This window comes from Ceratosolen solmsi, unplaced genomic scaffold (genome assembly GCF_000503995.2).
Source record: "Ceratosolen solmsi marchali unplaced genomic scaffold, CerSol_1.0 scaffold90, whole genome shotgun sequence".
In the NCBI taxonomy this organism is placed as follows: Eukaryota; Metazoa; Arthropoda; class Insecta; order Hymenoptera; family Agaonidae; genus Ceratosolen; species Ceratosolen solmsi.
The window spans coordinates 1-18710 of record NW_011948460.1 but is presented as its reverse complement, the minus strand read 5'-3'; the positions used below and the strand labels follow the sequence as shown (position 1 = coordinate 18710).

General features: G+C 33.2%; 1 protein-coding gene across 1 annotated transcript; it reads left to right on the top strand.

Moving 5' to 3' along the window:
- Nucleotides 1-2579: 2579 nt before the first annotated feature.
- On the top strand, nucleotides 2580-14909 carry LOC105366899 (protein scarlet-like; the record flags this gene model as incomplete). Its single annotated transcript, XM_011505500.1, has 3 exons — nucleotides 2580-2718; nucleotides 5961-6009; nucleotides 14860-14909. Coding segments are annotated over exons 1-3 (226 nt in total), but the record flags the coding sequence as incomplete, so codon positions are not given.
- Between the last annotated feature and the right edge of the window lie 3801 nt (nucleotides 14910-18710).

Below are 18710 nucleotides of genomic sequence, written 5' to 3'. Positions count from 1 at the left end.
GCATAGCCAAGAACAATGCAAGCATTGTCTTAAAGGCCGAGTGCGCACGTATGGTCATTGCATGTTGTTGCAAGTACGGGTTTTGGGTTGCAGTAAATGTTTTGTACTCAATGCTTTACGCATATCTGATATTCGTTCTGAATCTACTTTGGGGTTCTCGCGGCAGTAGACCCATTAAGTTCTACTGAACTGGGAGTATGAGCACGTTTTGCTAGAGTTTTCCAGATGTTTTATGACACTAGTGCAAAATAATTATGAGCAGGAAAGTTTTGAAGTCTTAAATACAATTTTCATGATATTACTTGCCAGATGTTTTATTGCCTTACTAAACGGAGTCTCTCATTCTCAAACACTAGTATTCATAGCACAAATCACACTCACTAATAAGGAGTCCATAATCAGTTGCTGATCCTTACAATATCAACAACATCATAATCATTAAAGAACATCTCGAGTAGACAACTTATTCAACACAATATCAGTTCAAAGCAACTGCAACGACGTGACTGAGCATAGTGTATACCTTTCCATAACATATAAATCCAATCAAACAATAGTATTTCTACAGCCCTTCCACTTACCTGCTTCCCAAGCAGGTAGGGCGCGCGGTAAATTAAAGCTATCGAAACATTGGCTAACTTTTTATTTGTATTATTACATTAAGACTTCATAAAATCAAATTGTATTACTATCGGTGAATGACTTCTGTTATGCTATAAATAAGTTTCTAAATATTATTTAATTTATATGAAAAATTAAATATAAATAATAGTAAGAGTGTGTAAACAAAAATATTGTAATTCAAATAAAAGAAATAACGAATTTTAAAGAAAACAAAATAATAAAAATTAATGTATTAAAGCATTCGAAGATATTAACAATTTCTTATTATAAAAGAAGGTTTGTACAAAATACTTTACGAATTAACAAAAATCATAATAAAAAAACAACTGTTAATCATGAGATGCACGTACGACACATATTATATTATGACAATTTGACTTTTATACATTTTATGAACTTAATAAATAGTAACACATTATACTAATAATACTTTACATTCAATTTATACATAATATTATATTGTGTTATGATTACAAGAATATTGATTAAATATATGTTAACAGTTTGTAGACATTTAATGATGAAATTCGGTTATTGAACCATTTGAAATTTACTAGTAAATGTGGACACCATATCTCGCTCAAGAATGTTAATGGCTATAATATATATTTATATATCTTCGTACTATACTAAGTATCTGTAAATGTGTTTAACAAATGTAACTGACTTTCAATAATAACAGTAATAATAATGATAATTGTTTATAAGTAGACGAAGTCCAATCAATTTTTAACATTAATTTTATATAAAAATTTTCGATGATTTTTTTTAAAGAAATTTTCCGCTCCCTCTCATTATGCATATAAACATCCTAGCTCAACCTTAATGAAAATAAACTGTGAAAGTAATCAATACTGATAAATAATATATAATAGTTGTAATTTAAGATGCAGAAAATATCGTGGAACTGCAAAACGAAAATTTATTAGAAATTATAATATATATTATACATATATTATGAAGAATAATATATATTATAAATTAACTTTGTAAATTAATTATGTAAAGAGGATTGAATATAGTTAAAATTATATATATATTTAATATTCAAAAGGATACAATTAATAACATAATTTTGTACAGTATAATTTACAAAATTAAAAGTGCTGCTTCTTGGTTATAGATGTATTAGAACAATGATTATAAATTCAATTAATAAGAAACTCTAATTTTTTAGTATAAACAATATAATAGTATGAAATTGAATCTATAATTTTGATACATTGATGTAAAGTATCATTAAATAGTTTGCAATTCATATTTTAGTATTTGACAAGAAGATAAAAATAATTAACATTCTAAAAGTTATTACTAAATTAATCCTTGAATCATTTTCATTTTTATTTTATAACAACTTTAATAAGAATTTTCGAATTTTCATTGAAGTTTGTAAATTGCTAAAAGTGGTATTATTTTATTTTGTATAAAATTTGGGTATATTTTTTTAATAAAAATTTGTTAAGCTTAAACTTATTTTCATTAAAAAATTTCTATTAATTTCAAGTCTGTTAATGTAAATTAAATATAAAGTATAATACGATTATATAAACGTATAAATATTATTGCTTGTTTTCAATTTATTTATATTTGTGTATAAATTTTAGTTACATACTTGAATTTAAAAGTATATGATTATTGCATTGAACATGTTTTAAAAAATATAAAAATAATTTTTCATTTAATAACTTATTCCATATTTCATTTATATTAAATTAAAAATAATTCATTATGAAATGCTTTTTTTGTATAGTTGTATTCAATATTACGTATTATTTTACATATATCTATCCTTATTTAGAGTTGAATGTTTGGAAGTGAATGTTGGGATTTATACAGTTCTGTTTTATCTTGTACTTCTATTAATGCGAAAGTATTTATTACCAAGTAATAATCAATATTGTAATAAATATAGCTTTAATACAGTTATTATTAAGTGCATACCATACCCAATTATATATCTAAAAATAATGAAATTTGTTCCCAAAAATAAATCTGAAATTACATATAACAATAGTACTATAATAACTTGGAGAAATCTTTCAGCTTATACAATTAATTATGATCGACAAGTTCATAAGCAAGTCATTCATAATGGTATGTTTAAATAGTTTACAATATCATTTAAAAAATTATATAGAATTTGTTATTTTTGATAGTTTTAAAATTCATTTATATAATTAAATAACTAAGATAATTTTGTTTAAATATTGAAGTTATGCAATTATCAGTATAGCTGAAGGTAAGCTTTATACTATTCATATTACTACCAATACAATTGCTAATGATAATAATTACTTACTATTAGTTTTTAAAAATGTCTAATGATATATAATTTATACTTTCTATATTATTTTTTCTATATTATTGTACACAAAATAAATACGCATTGAAAGTTTATGTTGCATTTAATATGAGGTATAATACTGAACTTCAATTAAATTAATTTAAAGTAAATATTAAAATTCAATAAATTTCAAAAATATGTGATATCGTATGTAATAGGAAATATGTAATGTAAGATATATGAATAAAAGATTTAACAGTTTTTTAAAACTGATATATATTTTTTTGTAGTAAGTATTTTATCAATAACACAAACTAAGGCCATTTAAACAATACTTTATTGCAAACAAATATATTGGACAAAATAATATTTTGCTTTTATTGTATTTTGTATAGCGTATTTGAAATTTTGTATGCATAACATATTATACAATTAGTGAAATATTGTTTATTCAATCGAAATTATAATACTAATTATTTTTTAATTGTACCATGATTGTTAAAATATAGCAATATGTAAAATGCAGAAAATATTTTTTTCAGTTTGAAATGATTATGTAATTGCTATAAATTTTCAGAAATATCACATTGTGAATGTTCCTCCCAACAATAATATGATTATATAGTAAAATTATTAATTCAATTTTCAATAAAAATTGACTAAACATTTATTTGGAATTAATATTTTAAAAGTAGTTTCAACTTGTATCGTTCATACTGAAGTGTTCATACGTTACTACATTATTATTAAATTATAATTAAAATTTTATTTGATACATTAATAATAGCACGGCTTATTAGCTGCATGAAAATTGAAAATTCTTAAATATAAAATTAAAATTTGAAATTGAAAATATCAAAAATTAAATCTTATGTGACATTAAAAATTAAAAAAAAAACTTTTATAGAAATTATATGTTTATGTACGCCAAGTTCTGTGTCATATTTATTTTAAATATACATGATTCTCTGGGATCAGACAGAAAACCTCCCTTTGATGGTGGGTGGAGGTATTGCTGGCAAGTGGAAGGGGCAACGCAATTATCAATACTACTTGTAGTGTTTCTTGTTTTTTCTTTTATTAAATATAATAATATAATAAATAGTTAATGATCATGAAGTATATGAATGAAGGTGTGAGTGAATAAATAGGGGAAGTTTCTTCAATTGTGTTACGTGCTGAGGACAGTATTCTCTCCGTGGTGTGAGGAGTCGATGCAGTCGTAGTATGCGTGAGCGCGGCCGCTGTCGTACCGAAGTCGTCTAAGGGGTACCAGTTTTCTGCTGCCTTAGTCGTCGGTGTGATCCGTTAATATATGTAGTATGATTTCAATATTTTCAATCTTGATTTATGTTAGCACTAGTGCATTATTACTTTTAAGTTTAGTCAACGGATTCTGATAATGTGGCGTCACTATTGTTTTGATAGATTGCTTACCAGTTGAGTATTACGTAGGTGTACCGCTACAGTGAGTAATGGTTGTAGAGAGAAGCTTGAAGACTGAATAGTGCGCCCGTTATGATGACTGCGTAATTGTTACTAGACTAAATTGAGACAAAGACTGAGCGCTGCGCGTGAAGCGCATCCCTTAAATATTCTCGTGGTAGTTTTAGGCGCCGGTAGCGATCCGTTGTCTGTTGCTATGGCGATATTTGTCGTGACGTCAATAGGGCATAGCCTTGGAAGGTTCATCGGCATTACTTTTCGGAATTGTAACCGTATATTCGAGTTTTTAGCGTAGAAAAATTTCTTGAATTCGCTGGCTTGTGTTTATAAACAAACTGTCCGGGAGCTCATACCTCTCCCATTTTTGTATTTCGCTTTCAACTGCTTCAATCCGTAACAATGATCCATATTGCAGTTATTGTTAATTATCACGGCTGTTCAAAATGCAACTCGTCGTTCCGACTTGTTTGATCAAGGCCGGTTCAACGGATACAATTTGATGCCGTTGACAACTCAGAGACCACGGGTGTGATAGCGATGACAGGTCACAAGTGGAAGGGATATTATAATAATACAATAAAGATATGGCTGAAGTATATGCTTTTTATTCTGTTATTATACTTAACAATCAGAGACTCCTCCCTTATAGTGCGAGGACAGCGCCTCTTTTGGCTTCGGAGTTAATTAAGGGCCTAGTCGCTTCTCGGTCTTCATGATGAGCAGATCTCTAGTTTCTGCTGCTGCATGCGACAGCATGTAGGCAGCAGAAAGGGGGGGGGCATCGCTGACACATCTGGTGACAGCATTGCAACTTGTAGACAGCGGGAAGGGGAAGGAAGGTCCGCTTGCAGTAATGCTTGATGTAGTTGCCGAGCGGAACGAAAATGCAGATGTCAAAACTATAGGTTTTCCCGTGTTTATGGTATTGTTTTTCCAGATGTTTTATGACACTAATGCGTGAGAATTTTGAGCTACAGTTACAAGTTTTGAAATACAAATACAAATTTTACGATGGTACTTGCCAGATGTTTTATTGCACTGACAAAAAAAGGAAAAATGTTCTCGCATTCTCGAACAATGGCATTTAATTGACTTTGCTTCACATTACAAGTTTTTTATTCTAATTTACCAATAGTTCAATTTGCTTGAAGTATTAATAATTTTTAGATAGTAAAATATATTTATTTATTACAAAATATTTAAATTTATAATGTTTAATATACGCTTATTGTATTTATGTAAATATATATTAATTAAATTATTTATTTATTTAGAAAAATTATATAAAAGTATATAAATTATATAAAATAATTAATATAAGTAATTAATTTTTTAATATGTTATAAATAATTAATATTTTAATCTAATATTTATTACGATCAAAATTCATCTAAATAATATAAAAATCAGATTTTTATAAAAAAATTAGTAATTATAAAATGAGCATAATATATTCAAAATAAATACTATATTTTTATATCAAGTCTTATATTAAATTTTCCTAATATTCCAGTGAATTGAAATAAATTTAATAACTTGTTTATAAAAGTCAAATTTAATAAAATTTCATTCATTATTTATCAAATACATTTTTATCTATTTTCAGTCAAAGGAATGTTAAAATCAGGAGAATTAACAGGAATCTTAGGCGGAAGGTATGTTATTTTCCTTTTTTATTTTAATGCACATATGTTCTAGACAGTAGATTGATTCTCATGTATATTTATCATTTATATTTTATATATGTAACATACAGTTTCATCATTTGAAATATTGACAAATTTTTAGTATGAAACTTTGTATCTCAAATATAATTAAAATTTATCTCAATATAAATATCTTCCCTTATTTCTTTCTTATTTTTGTTTCTTATTATTCTGTCTAATTTTATATAGGAAATTTAGTTTTTAATGTAACCTTCAAATTTGATAGATAAAAATAAAAATGAATTAGTACAGTATTTGTATATATTATGAAATATAATGATGTATCAACTATATATTTATTTATATCAAGGTGTTAGAAACTGTTTGATTTCCTGGCTGCAACTGTCAATGTTTCGATAATTTTATAATAATTTGCCGCCCGCCCTAGCGGATGTTTGGGAAGAAGTTAAGTGGAAGGACTGTAGATATATATATAGTGTTTGTAGACTTCGTAACATATGGTTTATTAACATTTACAATATGGATAAGCTGAATTCACTTCTCATAGGAGAGTGTGAAATCTGTTCCTTCGCAATGATGCAGTTTCTTCTTGGTCATAGTGACTATGTTATTGCTGATGTTGTAAGGATCAGCAATGAATTGTGCACACTGTTTGAAAGTAAGTGTGGTGAGTGAAATGCTATTAACAGTGCTAGACTTTGCTAATGTTGCAAAGCTTAGTAAAGAATTGTGCACACTCTTTGAAAGGACGTATGGCAAATGAAATCCTATTCTTACTCACATTGATACAGTTGCCTTTACCTGATCCTGTGATGAATAATTACTTGAGATAGAGACTACTGACATGTACCTTCGTGATAAAGAGTACTTCGATACTATGCTTCTTGTTCTCGAGTATTTTATTGTAATGCAGTCAGCACCCTTGACTGTCTGAATCCTTTCTTGTAATGCAGTCAGTACCCTTGACTGTCAGAATTCATTCTTGTAATGCAGTCAGCACCATTGACTGCCCATTTGAAAATTAATTGTTGCCGCTGTAAATAGTGAGCTGACTATTGTGACCAGAGTTGTTGTGCATGTTGTTGTATGAATTACCAGCGAGACTGTTCAAAAAATAAACCAATAAGGTATACGTGTTTGTTCAAAAAATTAATTCGACTAATTAGATTCGTCAGCCAAACGTGTAGAATTAACTTAGAAAAAACCACTAGATGTTGTATCGGAGAATGCGTGGGCAATTGAAGGGTTAATGCATTGATTCAATAAGTAACACATAGAATTTTTACTGCTGTTTATTCCATTTATTTCAATTTATTTCCAAGTTGGGATGATTAATCATGATGAGATTACAATGACCTTTATATTTCTTAATAATCGTGTGATGTTAAGATATACCTTCATTGGAGAACTAGAGGATGATTAATTCCTTATTCTCTGCATGCAACTGGTGAGATTATGATCTACTGTGAAAAGAAAAAGGTTATAATCTATTGAATATTATCAGTTTGGAGGTTATGATCGTTGTAGTGCTCTGATCGAACACTATAATCTTGTCGTGTCTCAACTCAACACGTGTTGCAGTTGCCTCTGAATAATGGGCCGTGTAAGAGACTAAAATAGAGGTTATGCGGAGCTGTACGCCATCTGTTGCGTCAACAACTGATCGTTGCTGAAATGTGCTCTACTAGTGTGGCGCGAATAGCTCATCGTTGAAGGAAATGAAATAGCCACTGTGTGGCGTCAACCGCTGGTCTTGCTTTTAGAGCATGCATGGGAAGCTTCAGTAGTCGGACTTTCTGCCGTCCGTTTTCAGAGTAAAGCCGAGAGATGAAGAATCAGTACTAGCGGTAAGGATTTACTTGCAGTGTAGCGTGATTCTTCCATAGTACTAGTGGCAAGGACTTACTCGCAGTGTAGCGTCAATTTTCCAGTCCCTCTTCGTTGGCTTGATGTGAAGTTCCCTTCCAATAATTATAGCTCTTAAGTTTCTTCCTTGTCTCCAACGGAGATTACAAGCGGTGTCAGAACCTATGCAATCTAAGCTTGATGAGATCAATTTTAACTGTATATTGATTCATAGTCGTAGAAAGAACTTTTACTAGACTCAGCTGAACGATTTTGTCTTTGGTATTCGACCGTGAGAGTAAGTCGTGACTTATCCTTTCAGTCATGAGAAGAATCGGAATAGGAATAAGCCGTGACTTATCCTTTCCATCATGAGAAGAATAGGAATAGGAGTAAGCTGTGGTACATTGCCCTTCTTAAATAGTTCACTAACTCAGTTCCACTTGGGACCCCTTCTTCTTTCAATTATCCAATCAGAGTTTGACCTTGGGCAGCATAATGGATTATGCACGCCTTCGTTTCCACTTCCTTCCGGGCTCAGTCTCGAATATGCTAATCGGGAAAGTGTCGGAAGTGGGGAACCTTTACTATTGGTCACCTCTCCTTGGTCGCCTCTCCCTTCTCTGGGACTTGGCTAGATGAAGGATCCTCTTGGGCATGGTCGATCTTCCAATGCGATCGACTAGATGCGGCGTAGTTAAGAACAATGCGAGCGTTGTCTTAAACGTGCTTGTTGTCGCACGTACGGGGTTTCGGGTTGCAGCGAAAATTAGGAAATGTTTGTACTCGATATTTTAGGTATATCTGATACTCTTTCCGAATTTACGTCTTCTTGGCAGTAAACAACAACAAGTTTAACTGCACCGGAAAAGCATGAGCACGTTTTTAGATAAGAAAGAATAAATAAGCTAACTATTCACTGGAGTTTTCCAGATGTATTGACCGTTTCGAGTGTCCAGCGACCGTGAGAAGTCGGGGCAAGAAACTTTTCTCACAATCTCGAACAGAGACAATCCTGAAATTGGCAGTTCCTTGATAGACGCTTCTGGAATAGTTATGAGCAAGCTCCTTATAAGAAAATGTTCTGGAGCGAGTGCCGAAATATCATCGGGATCGTCACTAATTGGCTCTAACGGTCTGGAGTTGAGAATTACCTCGATTTCAGCAAACAATGTGGTGAGCTCTTCAAGGGTGAGCAAGATCTCTCCGATAGTGCGTTTTGGAGTTAAAGACTTTTAATTCGTAAAAAAAAGTATGCCGTTTGAATTGCCTTTATCCAGAAGATCCTTGCCTTTTCTAAGGCTCCCTTGGTTATCTAGAGAGTAGGCGATATCCCATGATTTCTTCTTAGACGTGTGATGAATATGAAACAGGCCAATCATTCTCAGCAATTTATTGAGTGATGAATATCCGTGTATGATATCCCACTGATATTGTGTTTTTTGGTGCTGTGGCTAATAATGATGTGCCGGGTCGCGCTACTTGCTGATATTGATATTGTCAACGTTGGCTGCTCATTAATGGTGGTCCGATTCATCACAATGGATATTCTTGAAGTTGTAATGCAATGATGCTTCGTGAGGCGCAATCTTCTGGATTCGATTTTGCAGGAAATTATCTTCAGTGAGCATTAGGGTAAGATCCTGTATGATAGAAACCTTGTTTCTTACATATTTTTTCCATCTTGATGTATGGGACTGTATTCATGTGACAGTTGCCCGGGGGTCTGTCCAAAGATGGGTTGCTTTAACGTCTGTCTTCAGCATAGCTAGGACGTACTGTGTTATATTCGATGGGAATATTGTGGTCAACTTGAAGGCTGCAACTTTAGTCTTGAAACACACTAATGCAGTCATAATGCTATTTGAATCGTGCACGGCTATGTATATGACTGCTGAGATTGCTAATTGGGATCCATGAAAAATCCCATGTAGCTGTAGGTGTCAGATAGCTCTTATATTCAGGCAACGTGGTATTGTAATTTTGGTCAAGTTAGCGAGATCTCTTCTAATGATCAGTCATTGTGACGACAATTGGGAGGATAGCGTTCCCATTTGAGCTAGTGCAACCATAGCTCGCGATTGAATATTTTTGCCTTGATCATGACAGGTAAAACAATCCTAATGGATCAAAATATCTGAGCTACTTTCAGATAAAATGAGGCGTTTCGTAAGGTTATTGTTTGGAATTCCAGTCACCCGGTAGTCGAAGGATCAAGCTGGTTGGAGTAGACCATATCCAGTATTTACTGGTGGAAAAGTGTGAATAAGTGGAGAGGTTAATGCTTCAATTCAGTAATTAACGCATTTGCTTTTCGTGCTACTTATTGAGTTTTAATTACACAATTTAAATACACAAATATGATACTACTTAATGATGAGAATCATTGAGATTTTCCGCTCCTCAGTGATTTTATACGTGGAGGTAGCATGCAATATGAAGGTTGTAAATCTCCGGGTCCTCTTGGTGTAGTGTGCTTGGCGGAGGGTTACTACATGGACAAGTGAGAAGTCGTAAATCTCGGGAGACTCCTTGCATAGTGCTACATGTTGGTATTTTAATTCAGATGTAGCATAGAATGTAGTGACGTCTTGATGCAGAAGGAATATATAAGTTGTTGCGTTTTTATCCAGAATGTAGTAATAAAAGTAGTGACGTCTTAATGAAGATGTAGTATAGAAGTGGTGGTATCTTGATGCAGATGTAGAACAGAATTTGTGGCGTCTTGATCTAGAATGTAGTAATAATGTAGTGAGGCCTTGTAGTACAGCATGTTCCCTCTTTGGCGATTCATATAATAGTAGCCCCTTGAATATGCTTACGAAGCGGAAGGCGTGTGCACTCCGTGCAGGCTCTGCTGATAAAGAGCAACTGATCCCTGGTGATCTTGCTAAGACAGACCGTGTTTCGTGCCATGGCATCTTTACTAAAAGAGAAAGCCATGACTTCTCGCGAGCTTGCTTTATATCCGTGCGACAGGTTATTTAGCTTGCAACAATGGACAGATGTTGATATTAGAAGTTTTGAGGATTCTAGGAAAGCAATCTTTAGATGGTTGGATATAGGACATTCGAACGCAAAGGCTTTAGAATAATCAAGAAATTTTTGAATTAATGTGTATGATTTTGTGAGCTAGCATAATTATAATTTTCCGAAAATTAAAATTCTTAGAAAGTGCTCCAATCCTGAACAGTTTTATCTTACACCGACATGTTCCTGTTGTGAAATTAAAAATGTCTTGATGCAGATATCCCCGTAATCCAAGAATTTTGGTAGAGCAATCATCGAACGTAATTGAAGTGGTCCGATAATGATCTGCGTTGATTGCGGTAATAACATCTTGATGAGTTGCATACTCTTTTTCCGATGGAAAACAGCCCGCTATGCAGAGGTCTTGTAATTGAAGTGGGACCTTGATTAGTTTTTAAGTGATAACGTACTTCTCCCTGTTGTTCGTTTATCCACAGGATTCTCCGAAGGTCTCATTCAGCTTTGTGAATGTTAATCCCCTGTACATTTTTGTGATAACGGTGGAAAACAAACATCGTTGTCTTCTTTTCCAGATCAAGACGTCTGATATTTCTAGATTCAAATTGGGTCCAGCATGCATGATGCGTTGATTGAAAGACCTGATGTTAATGTGCTTTCAGGTTTGAGTATACTGTGATGTGGAATATAGTATTGAATTTGACGATTGGACGCTGAAGAAACCTTCGTCATGTGATTCAGATCCTCATATACTGTCATGAAGTGCTGATATTTTCGTTGATATTCCTTATCTCTTAAACATTTTCTTAGTATGTTCTGTAAGCAGCGACGAGCAGCGTTGAGAGTATTGCCGAGACAGTTGTCAGACGTGTTCAGAGAAATCCGAATGATGTACCACTCGGTTGAATCATATGAGTGAGTACTGTTGAAGATTTTTTCGTACTGCTATTCTTTAGGTCTAGACTTATGAGCGCTGCTTGATTGTATTTTTTCCTGCACCTAAAACTTCGTCAGTAGTTTTTGTAATGTACCTTCGTCATACTGTGGACTCGGAGATCTTATGGAGTTTACAGGTCCCAACACGAGCCATCCAAAAATGGATAACTGCGCCATTAGCATAGATGGAGAACGACTGATGACCCGAGGCTTATTGATCTGACTAGACATGTCTGCTCCAAGAATTATGTCTACTGAACGAAGTATAAAATACTGCGGATCGGCCAATGTTAAGTTCTTCAAGTGTGGCCAATCGTGTGGAGTTGGTTAGCAGGAAGGCATTGCTGTGGTTAATGTCTTAAGAATGTGAGCCTGTATGGTGATAATAGAGTTCGAATGGATTGAGTGTAAGTGACACAATACCTTGTGTCTTAGTTAATTGAGATCCCCCAATTCCACAAATGTAAATGATGGAATGTCTTCGAGGAATATTGAGTTGTCTAATGAGTTTTTCGTTGAAGAATGTGAGCTCTGAGCCTGTGTCAATGAGAAGGTGAGCTTGTACTGTTGTAGTTTTAGACCGTATTTCTATCATGGCCGTGGGTAGTGATAGCGTAGTAGTATAATTTGGTATATCGACGATTGCACCTTTATCCAATTTGCATGATGGATTTGAACTACTGGCTTGAGTAGTTGAGTTGAGACAGAGTCCCCGGTGTATTGCCAAATTCAGTTTCTCTACTGCTGCCATAATCCAAATTTTTGGACATGTAAGAATAGAATGAGTGTTGGTGCAGCACTGGCACGCATTTGAATCGTTTCTTACTGCTGAGTGACAACTCACTGCGCATTTTCACTGATACCTGGTAAGTGTTTGATGTTTTTCTTGCCGAAGATTGGAACCGTCTCAGCCTAGATGTTAGAAAAGCCTTTAGTTGATCGAGGTACCGGTATAAAGTGGAAGTGCCAATTGATGACTCCCATAATTCCCTGGTGGTACGGTTGAGTTGTTGAGAGATCTGATGTACCATGATGCAGTTCCACAACTCTTCTATGATTTCCAATACTAATAACTGTTTAACCTTAACGTATTTGTTGACGAGTTTCTCTAACGCAACTGTGTCCCCTTTAATTGGAGTTGATGGGTGGAAGAGGCTAGCGAAACATGATCGAATTAATAGCCGTTTGTTATTGTAACGATCAGTTAGTAGCTCCCAGGCTGGAGCAAGTGATTCATTGGTTAATGAGAGTCCAGAGATTACATGCGCTGCTGGACCTTCCAATCCTGCGCGGATATAATACAACTTTTTAACCTCGCTAATTTCATCGTTGTCCATGACCAATGCCGTGAAAAGGTCGTAGAACTGAAACCAGTCTTCTTGCCTTCCAGAAAACTTGGGAAGATTTATGTTTGGAAGTCGTGTTCCATGTGGATGTACCTTGGTTGGCATACCTTCTCTCATAATCTTGGAAGATTGGCGAAGGTTCTTGATAATATCTCGCGTGGCAGAGTATTGTGCGAATTCTTCGATATAAGTGTTCTTCTCGAAATACTCGTGGTCACTCTGAACAGCTGGTTATGTCATATACGTATATTGAAACATAAAGGTCTTGAAAAATGTTTCAATTACGAAGAATATTGAATTTTTATTTTAAATAAATTTATTATAATATATTTTTAAATTATGTCTGAAACTTATTAATTTATCATTGTTTGCATAATCAAGTGTCTCGAATCTGTAACAAAATATTACAATTGCATTTAAAGCTACGCAAATCATATTATCATCTCATTTATGTGTTTATATGTTTATATTATTTTTTAACGTGAATAAATAAATAATTTAGTTGTCGGTTTGGAATTTAACGACTTCATACTTATTATCTTTATTAATATAATAAAACTGCATATTCTATTTGAAATAGCTATTACAAAGTCATAACCATTTACACAAACTTTTAAATTTTATTTCTAATTAATATATTTACTTGATAAGGCTTACTTACATGTTTTAATAAAATAATATATATTAGATTTAAAGTAAATTTGTTATTGAACAAAGATATGGTATACTATGATTGCTCAATATATGTAAATGTAATTATAGTATGTAAGAATATGAGCATGCTTATATTATATATATATATATATATATATATATATATATATATATATATATAGGTATATAATATATATCGATAGTTCTCTATATTTATAAGCAATCTTCAAGGATATCTTCCATTACTTATAGTTTGTTGGTTATTGGCTTGACATGTAATTGAACTTTCTTACTTTATGTTTATAGTTGATTTACTAATGAGTAAGAATGTTATAAATAGTGTAAAATTTAATTTTTATCCTTTACGAATTTTAATCAATTAATTGCTTTAAAATTGATTCTTTATGCTATGAAAAAGTTAATACAGCATATTGCAGTTCTGCTACAATATTTGTAATGAGTCGTTTTTTATTAATCTTAAATATATTTTTAACATTCAGAACGTTAAAAATGAAATAAGACTTAAAAAATATCATCTTTGATTTATATCTATATATTTTAAACTTAGCTAGAAAATTGAGTATTATTTATATTTCAATTTACTAATCAATTATTTCATATTTCATATTGCATTAGTAGAATTCAATCCAGCCTTACCTGAGATAATAAGTACTAAATATACTTTTTAACTGTCCTAATAAAGAGCGAAGCATACGAATTATTGTTTGTCGTAATTGATCCTGTAAATAGAGTAGGATATACTTAGTTTTTAGTATATATAAAATATTTAAAAATGAGCATATTCAGCACATCGCCTATTTGTAAAATCTTCTATATTTTATTGTTAGGTATCATATATATACTTTACTCTAAGGTGGTCTGTACATCATACTGATAACCATCTATTTAATGAATGTCGAAAATGAAAACGTACAATATAAATCTATCTATAAAAATTTTAGTATTAAAAATAATGTTTAATGATATATATTTATCTACATATGTATTTTTTTCAATATATTCTTTTTATTATAAAATTTTTTCTAATATATTATTATTTATGTTTCAGTGGTTCTGGAAAAAGTTCTTTAATGTCTGCCCTTGCCTGCCGATCTCCAAGTATGAAATTTGCATTTTTTTGATTAAAAATAAATAGTTAGTTGTATTTTTCATTTCAATATTATAAATAACAATACTATGTAATTGATAATTAACCAATAATCCATTTAGAAATGATGGTTGCATTTTAATGTACAAAATATATTTCTAATTTATATAATTTTAATAAATTGTTTATCCTATCTGAAAAATTTAACGTACAGTATTCAAATTGTATTTAAGTGTTGTAAGCTGTATTAAAGTTAAAAATAATTTTAATAAAAGCTATTCAGTTCTTGAAATAATTACAAAATAATTAAAAATGTTTCTACTATCTTTTGTGAAATTACACATAAATTATATATATTGAAAATATTTTAAATATTACCTTCTAACACTGTAGTGAAAATACGTTTTGTTGTTATATATTAAATCTGCTATATGCTGCTCATGAAATTATTTCTCAGTTCCTATAATTTATCTTGAAAAATTTCAAATATTTTCAAAAAAGATTATTTTTAAAATGGTTTTAAATAATACTTTAATAACAGTATTTTTAATTCAATTATCGATTAATATTTGTATAAAAATTAATTCCGCTAATCCGGCTCGTCAACTAAACGTCTAGAATTAACTAAGAAACCACTAGATGTTGTGTGGGAGAATGCGTGGGCAAGTGGAAGAGTTAATGCACTGATTCAATAATTAACACATATAATTCTTTCTGCTGTTTATTCCATTTAATTTCAATTTATTTTCAATTGGTGATGATAATCATTTACTGTAAAAAGAGGTAGTTTACAATTTATAGAATAAGAAGGAGATCTGCGAATAAGAGAAAATCTGCACCACTTTCTGGCGCGAGTTGCTGGTCTTACGTAGTGAACATGCGCAAGAACTTCTGGACATTAAATGCTTGTAGGTTCCCTTTCTGAAGGGCTTGTGAAGAGAGGAATTAATACTAATGTCGACTTATTGCAGCCTGTAGTGTTATCCCATTGTTCAGAAACTAATCCCACAATTTGACTCGTCAGCCAAACGTGCAATAATTAACTTAGAACAAAAAACCTACTAGATGTTGTGTGGGGTTGCTGGGCAAGTAAAGGGTGAATGCACTGATTAATAATTAACACATGTCTTTGTTATTTCTATTTATTTGAATTAATTTACAAAGAGAAGAATTACAGACGAACTTTATATTTCTTGATAATCTTGTGGTGTTGAAATATATTTACTATGAATGAAGCAGGTTATAATCTATTCAATATTATCACTAAGAGGTTATGGTGATTGTAGTGCTCTGATTGAACACTGCAATGCTATTGTGTTTATCTTAACACGTGTGTAGTTGCCTCTAAATATCGGTCGTAAGAGAGCCTAAATGGAGATTATGCGAAGCTGTGTGCCATCTGTGGCGGGAACAACTTGTAGTTGGAGGGATTGAGAAGCCAATGTGGCTTTTGTAGCTGGTCTTGTTCAAGAGTATGTCCGGGAAGCTTCCGTAGTTGGACTTTATCCGTCCGTCTTTTACATAAGCCGAGAAATCAAGAATGAGTACTAGCTGTAAGGACTTACTTGCAATGTATCGTGATTTTCCAGTCTCTCTTCGGTGGCTTGTTATGACGTTCCCTTGCAATGTTGCAACTCTTTAGTTCTTCCTTGTCTCCAAGTGAGATTACAAGTGGTCAGGTTCTATGCAATCCAGTCTTGATGAGATCAATTCAACTGTACACTAATTCACAATCGTGGAAAGAACTTCTTATTAAACTCAGCTAGCTAAACGACTTATCTCTCCGGTCCTCATCCGTGAGAATCAGCTAGCTAAACGACTCATCTCTCCGGTCCTCCTCCGTGAGAGTAGGTCGTGACTTATCCTTCAGTGTAAGAAGTATTTGGAAAGAGTAAGTGCGGGTACATTACGTAGTCCCTTCTTAAAATGATTCACTGATCCCGCTCCACTTGGGATCCCTTCTTCCTTTATTAATTAACCAATCAGTGGTTGATCTTGGGTCGCACAATAGATTATGCACGCCTTCATTTCCACTTCCTTCCGGGCTCAGTTCCGAATTTGCTAATTGGGAAAGTGTCGGAAGGTGGCGAGCCTTTTCCATTGGTCACCTGTCTTTGGTTGCCTCATCCCTCTCTGGGACTTGGCTATAAGAAGTGTCCGCTTGGGCGTGGTCAATTTTCCTATACGATCGATGCACGTACGACGCACGTACGCACGACGTGCGCACGTATGGTCATTGCATGTTGTTGCACATACGGGCTTTGGGTTGCAGTAAATGTTTGTACTCAATGCTTACGCATATCTGATATTCGTTCTGAATCTACTTTGGGGTTCTCCCGGCAGTAAACCCATTAGGTTCTACTGCACTGGGAGTATGAGCACGTTCCGCTAGAGTTTTCCAGATGTTTTATGACACTAGTACAAATAATTATGAGCAGGAAAGTATTGAAGTCTTAAATACGATTTTCATGACATTACTTGTCAGATATTTTATTGCCTTACTAAACGGAGTCTCTTATTCTCAAACACCCTTCTTGTCTCTCGCGGGCGTGAAGGTGAAGTTCCACGCGCTATTGTGAATTTTCGCGAGAATAAGTCATGACTTATCTGTGAAGAGAATAAGTGGTGGTACATTGCATTGTCCTTTTTAAATAGTTCACTGACCCGTTTCCACTTGGGATCCCTTCTTCTTTCCTGTATCCAATCAGAGTTGACTTTGGGCAGTATGATGGATCATGCAGGCTTTCATTTCCACTTCCTTCCGGGTTTATTCTTGAATATGCTAATCGGGAAAGTGTCGGAAAGGGGGGGAGCTTTTACTATTGGTTGTCTCACCCTTCTCTGGGACTTAGCTAGATTACGGGTCCTCTAGGGCGTGGTCGGTTGGCTAGGGCGACAGACAAGATTCGGTGTAGTTAAGAACGATGTAAACATTGTCTTAAGAAGTTGAGTGCGCACGTACGCCTATTGCTTGTTGTTGCACGTGCAAGGTTTTGGATTGCAGTGAAATTTAGGAAATGTTTTGTACTTGATATTTTTACGTATATCTGATACTCTTTCAGAATCTACGTCTTCTTGGCAGTAAACAATAAGATCGCTTAACTGCACCGGAACAGCATGAGCACGTTTTTAGTTAAGTAAGAATAAATAAGCTAACTATTCACGGGTGTTTTCCAGATGTATTGACCGTCTCGAGTATCCAACAGCCGTGGGAAGTTGTTTCAAGAAAATGTTCTCGCAATCTCGAACAATATTATTCATCTGATTTTGAATATGATTTTAATTTATTTGAAATTAAATTTTGGGAACTATAATATATCATATTCAATTTAAACAATTTTTCAGTAATCCCTCATTTTAGTTTTTAATATATAATTTGAAAATAAATATGTAATACTTGTTACGGATTGAAACAGTTGAAAGCGGAATACAAAAGTGGGAGAGGTATGAGTGCGCGAACGGTTGTTTATCAACACTCTCCAACAAATTCGAATAATGTTTCTACGCCGAAAACCCGAACATACGACTATAATTTTGAAGAATTATAATAATGAAACTTACAAAAACTATCCCTTATTGACGTCACGAAAATACTGGCATAGCAACAGACACCGGATCGCTACCGGCGCCTAAAAATTACCACGAGAATATTTAATGGCTGCGCTTGCCACGAGCCAGTCGGTCTTTGCCTTAGCTTAGCGTAATAACGATTACGCAGTCAACACGAAGAAGTCACAGTCGAGTCTTTGTCTCAGTCGCAGTCTCAGTCTAGCGTAATAACGATTACGCAGTCAACACGAAGAAGTCACAGT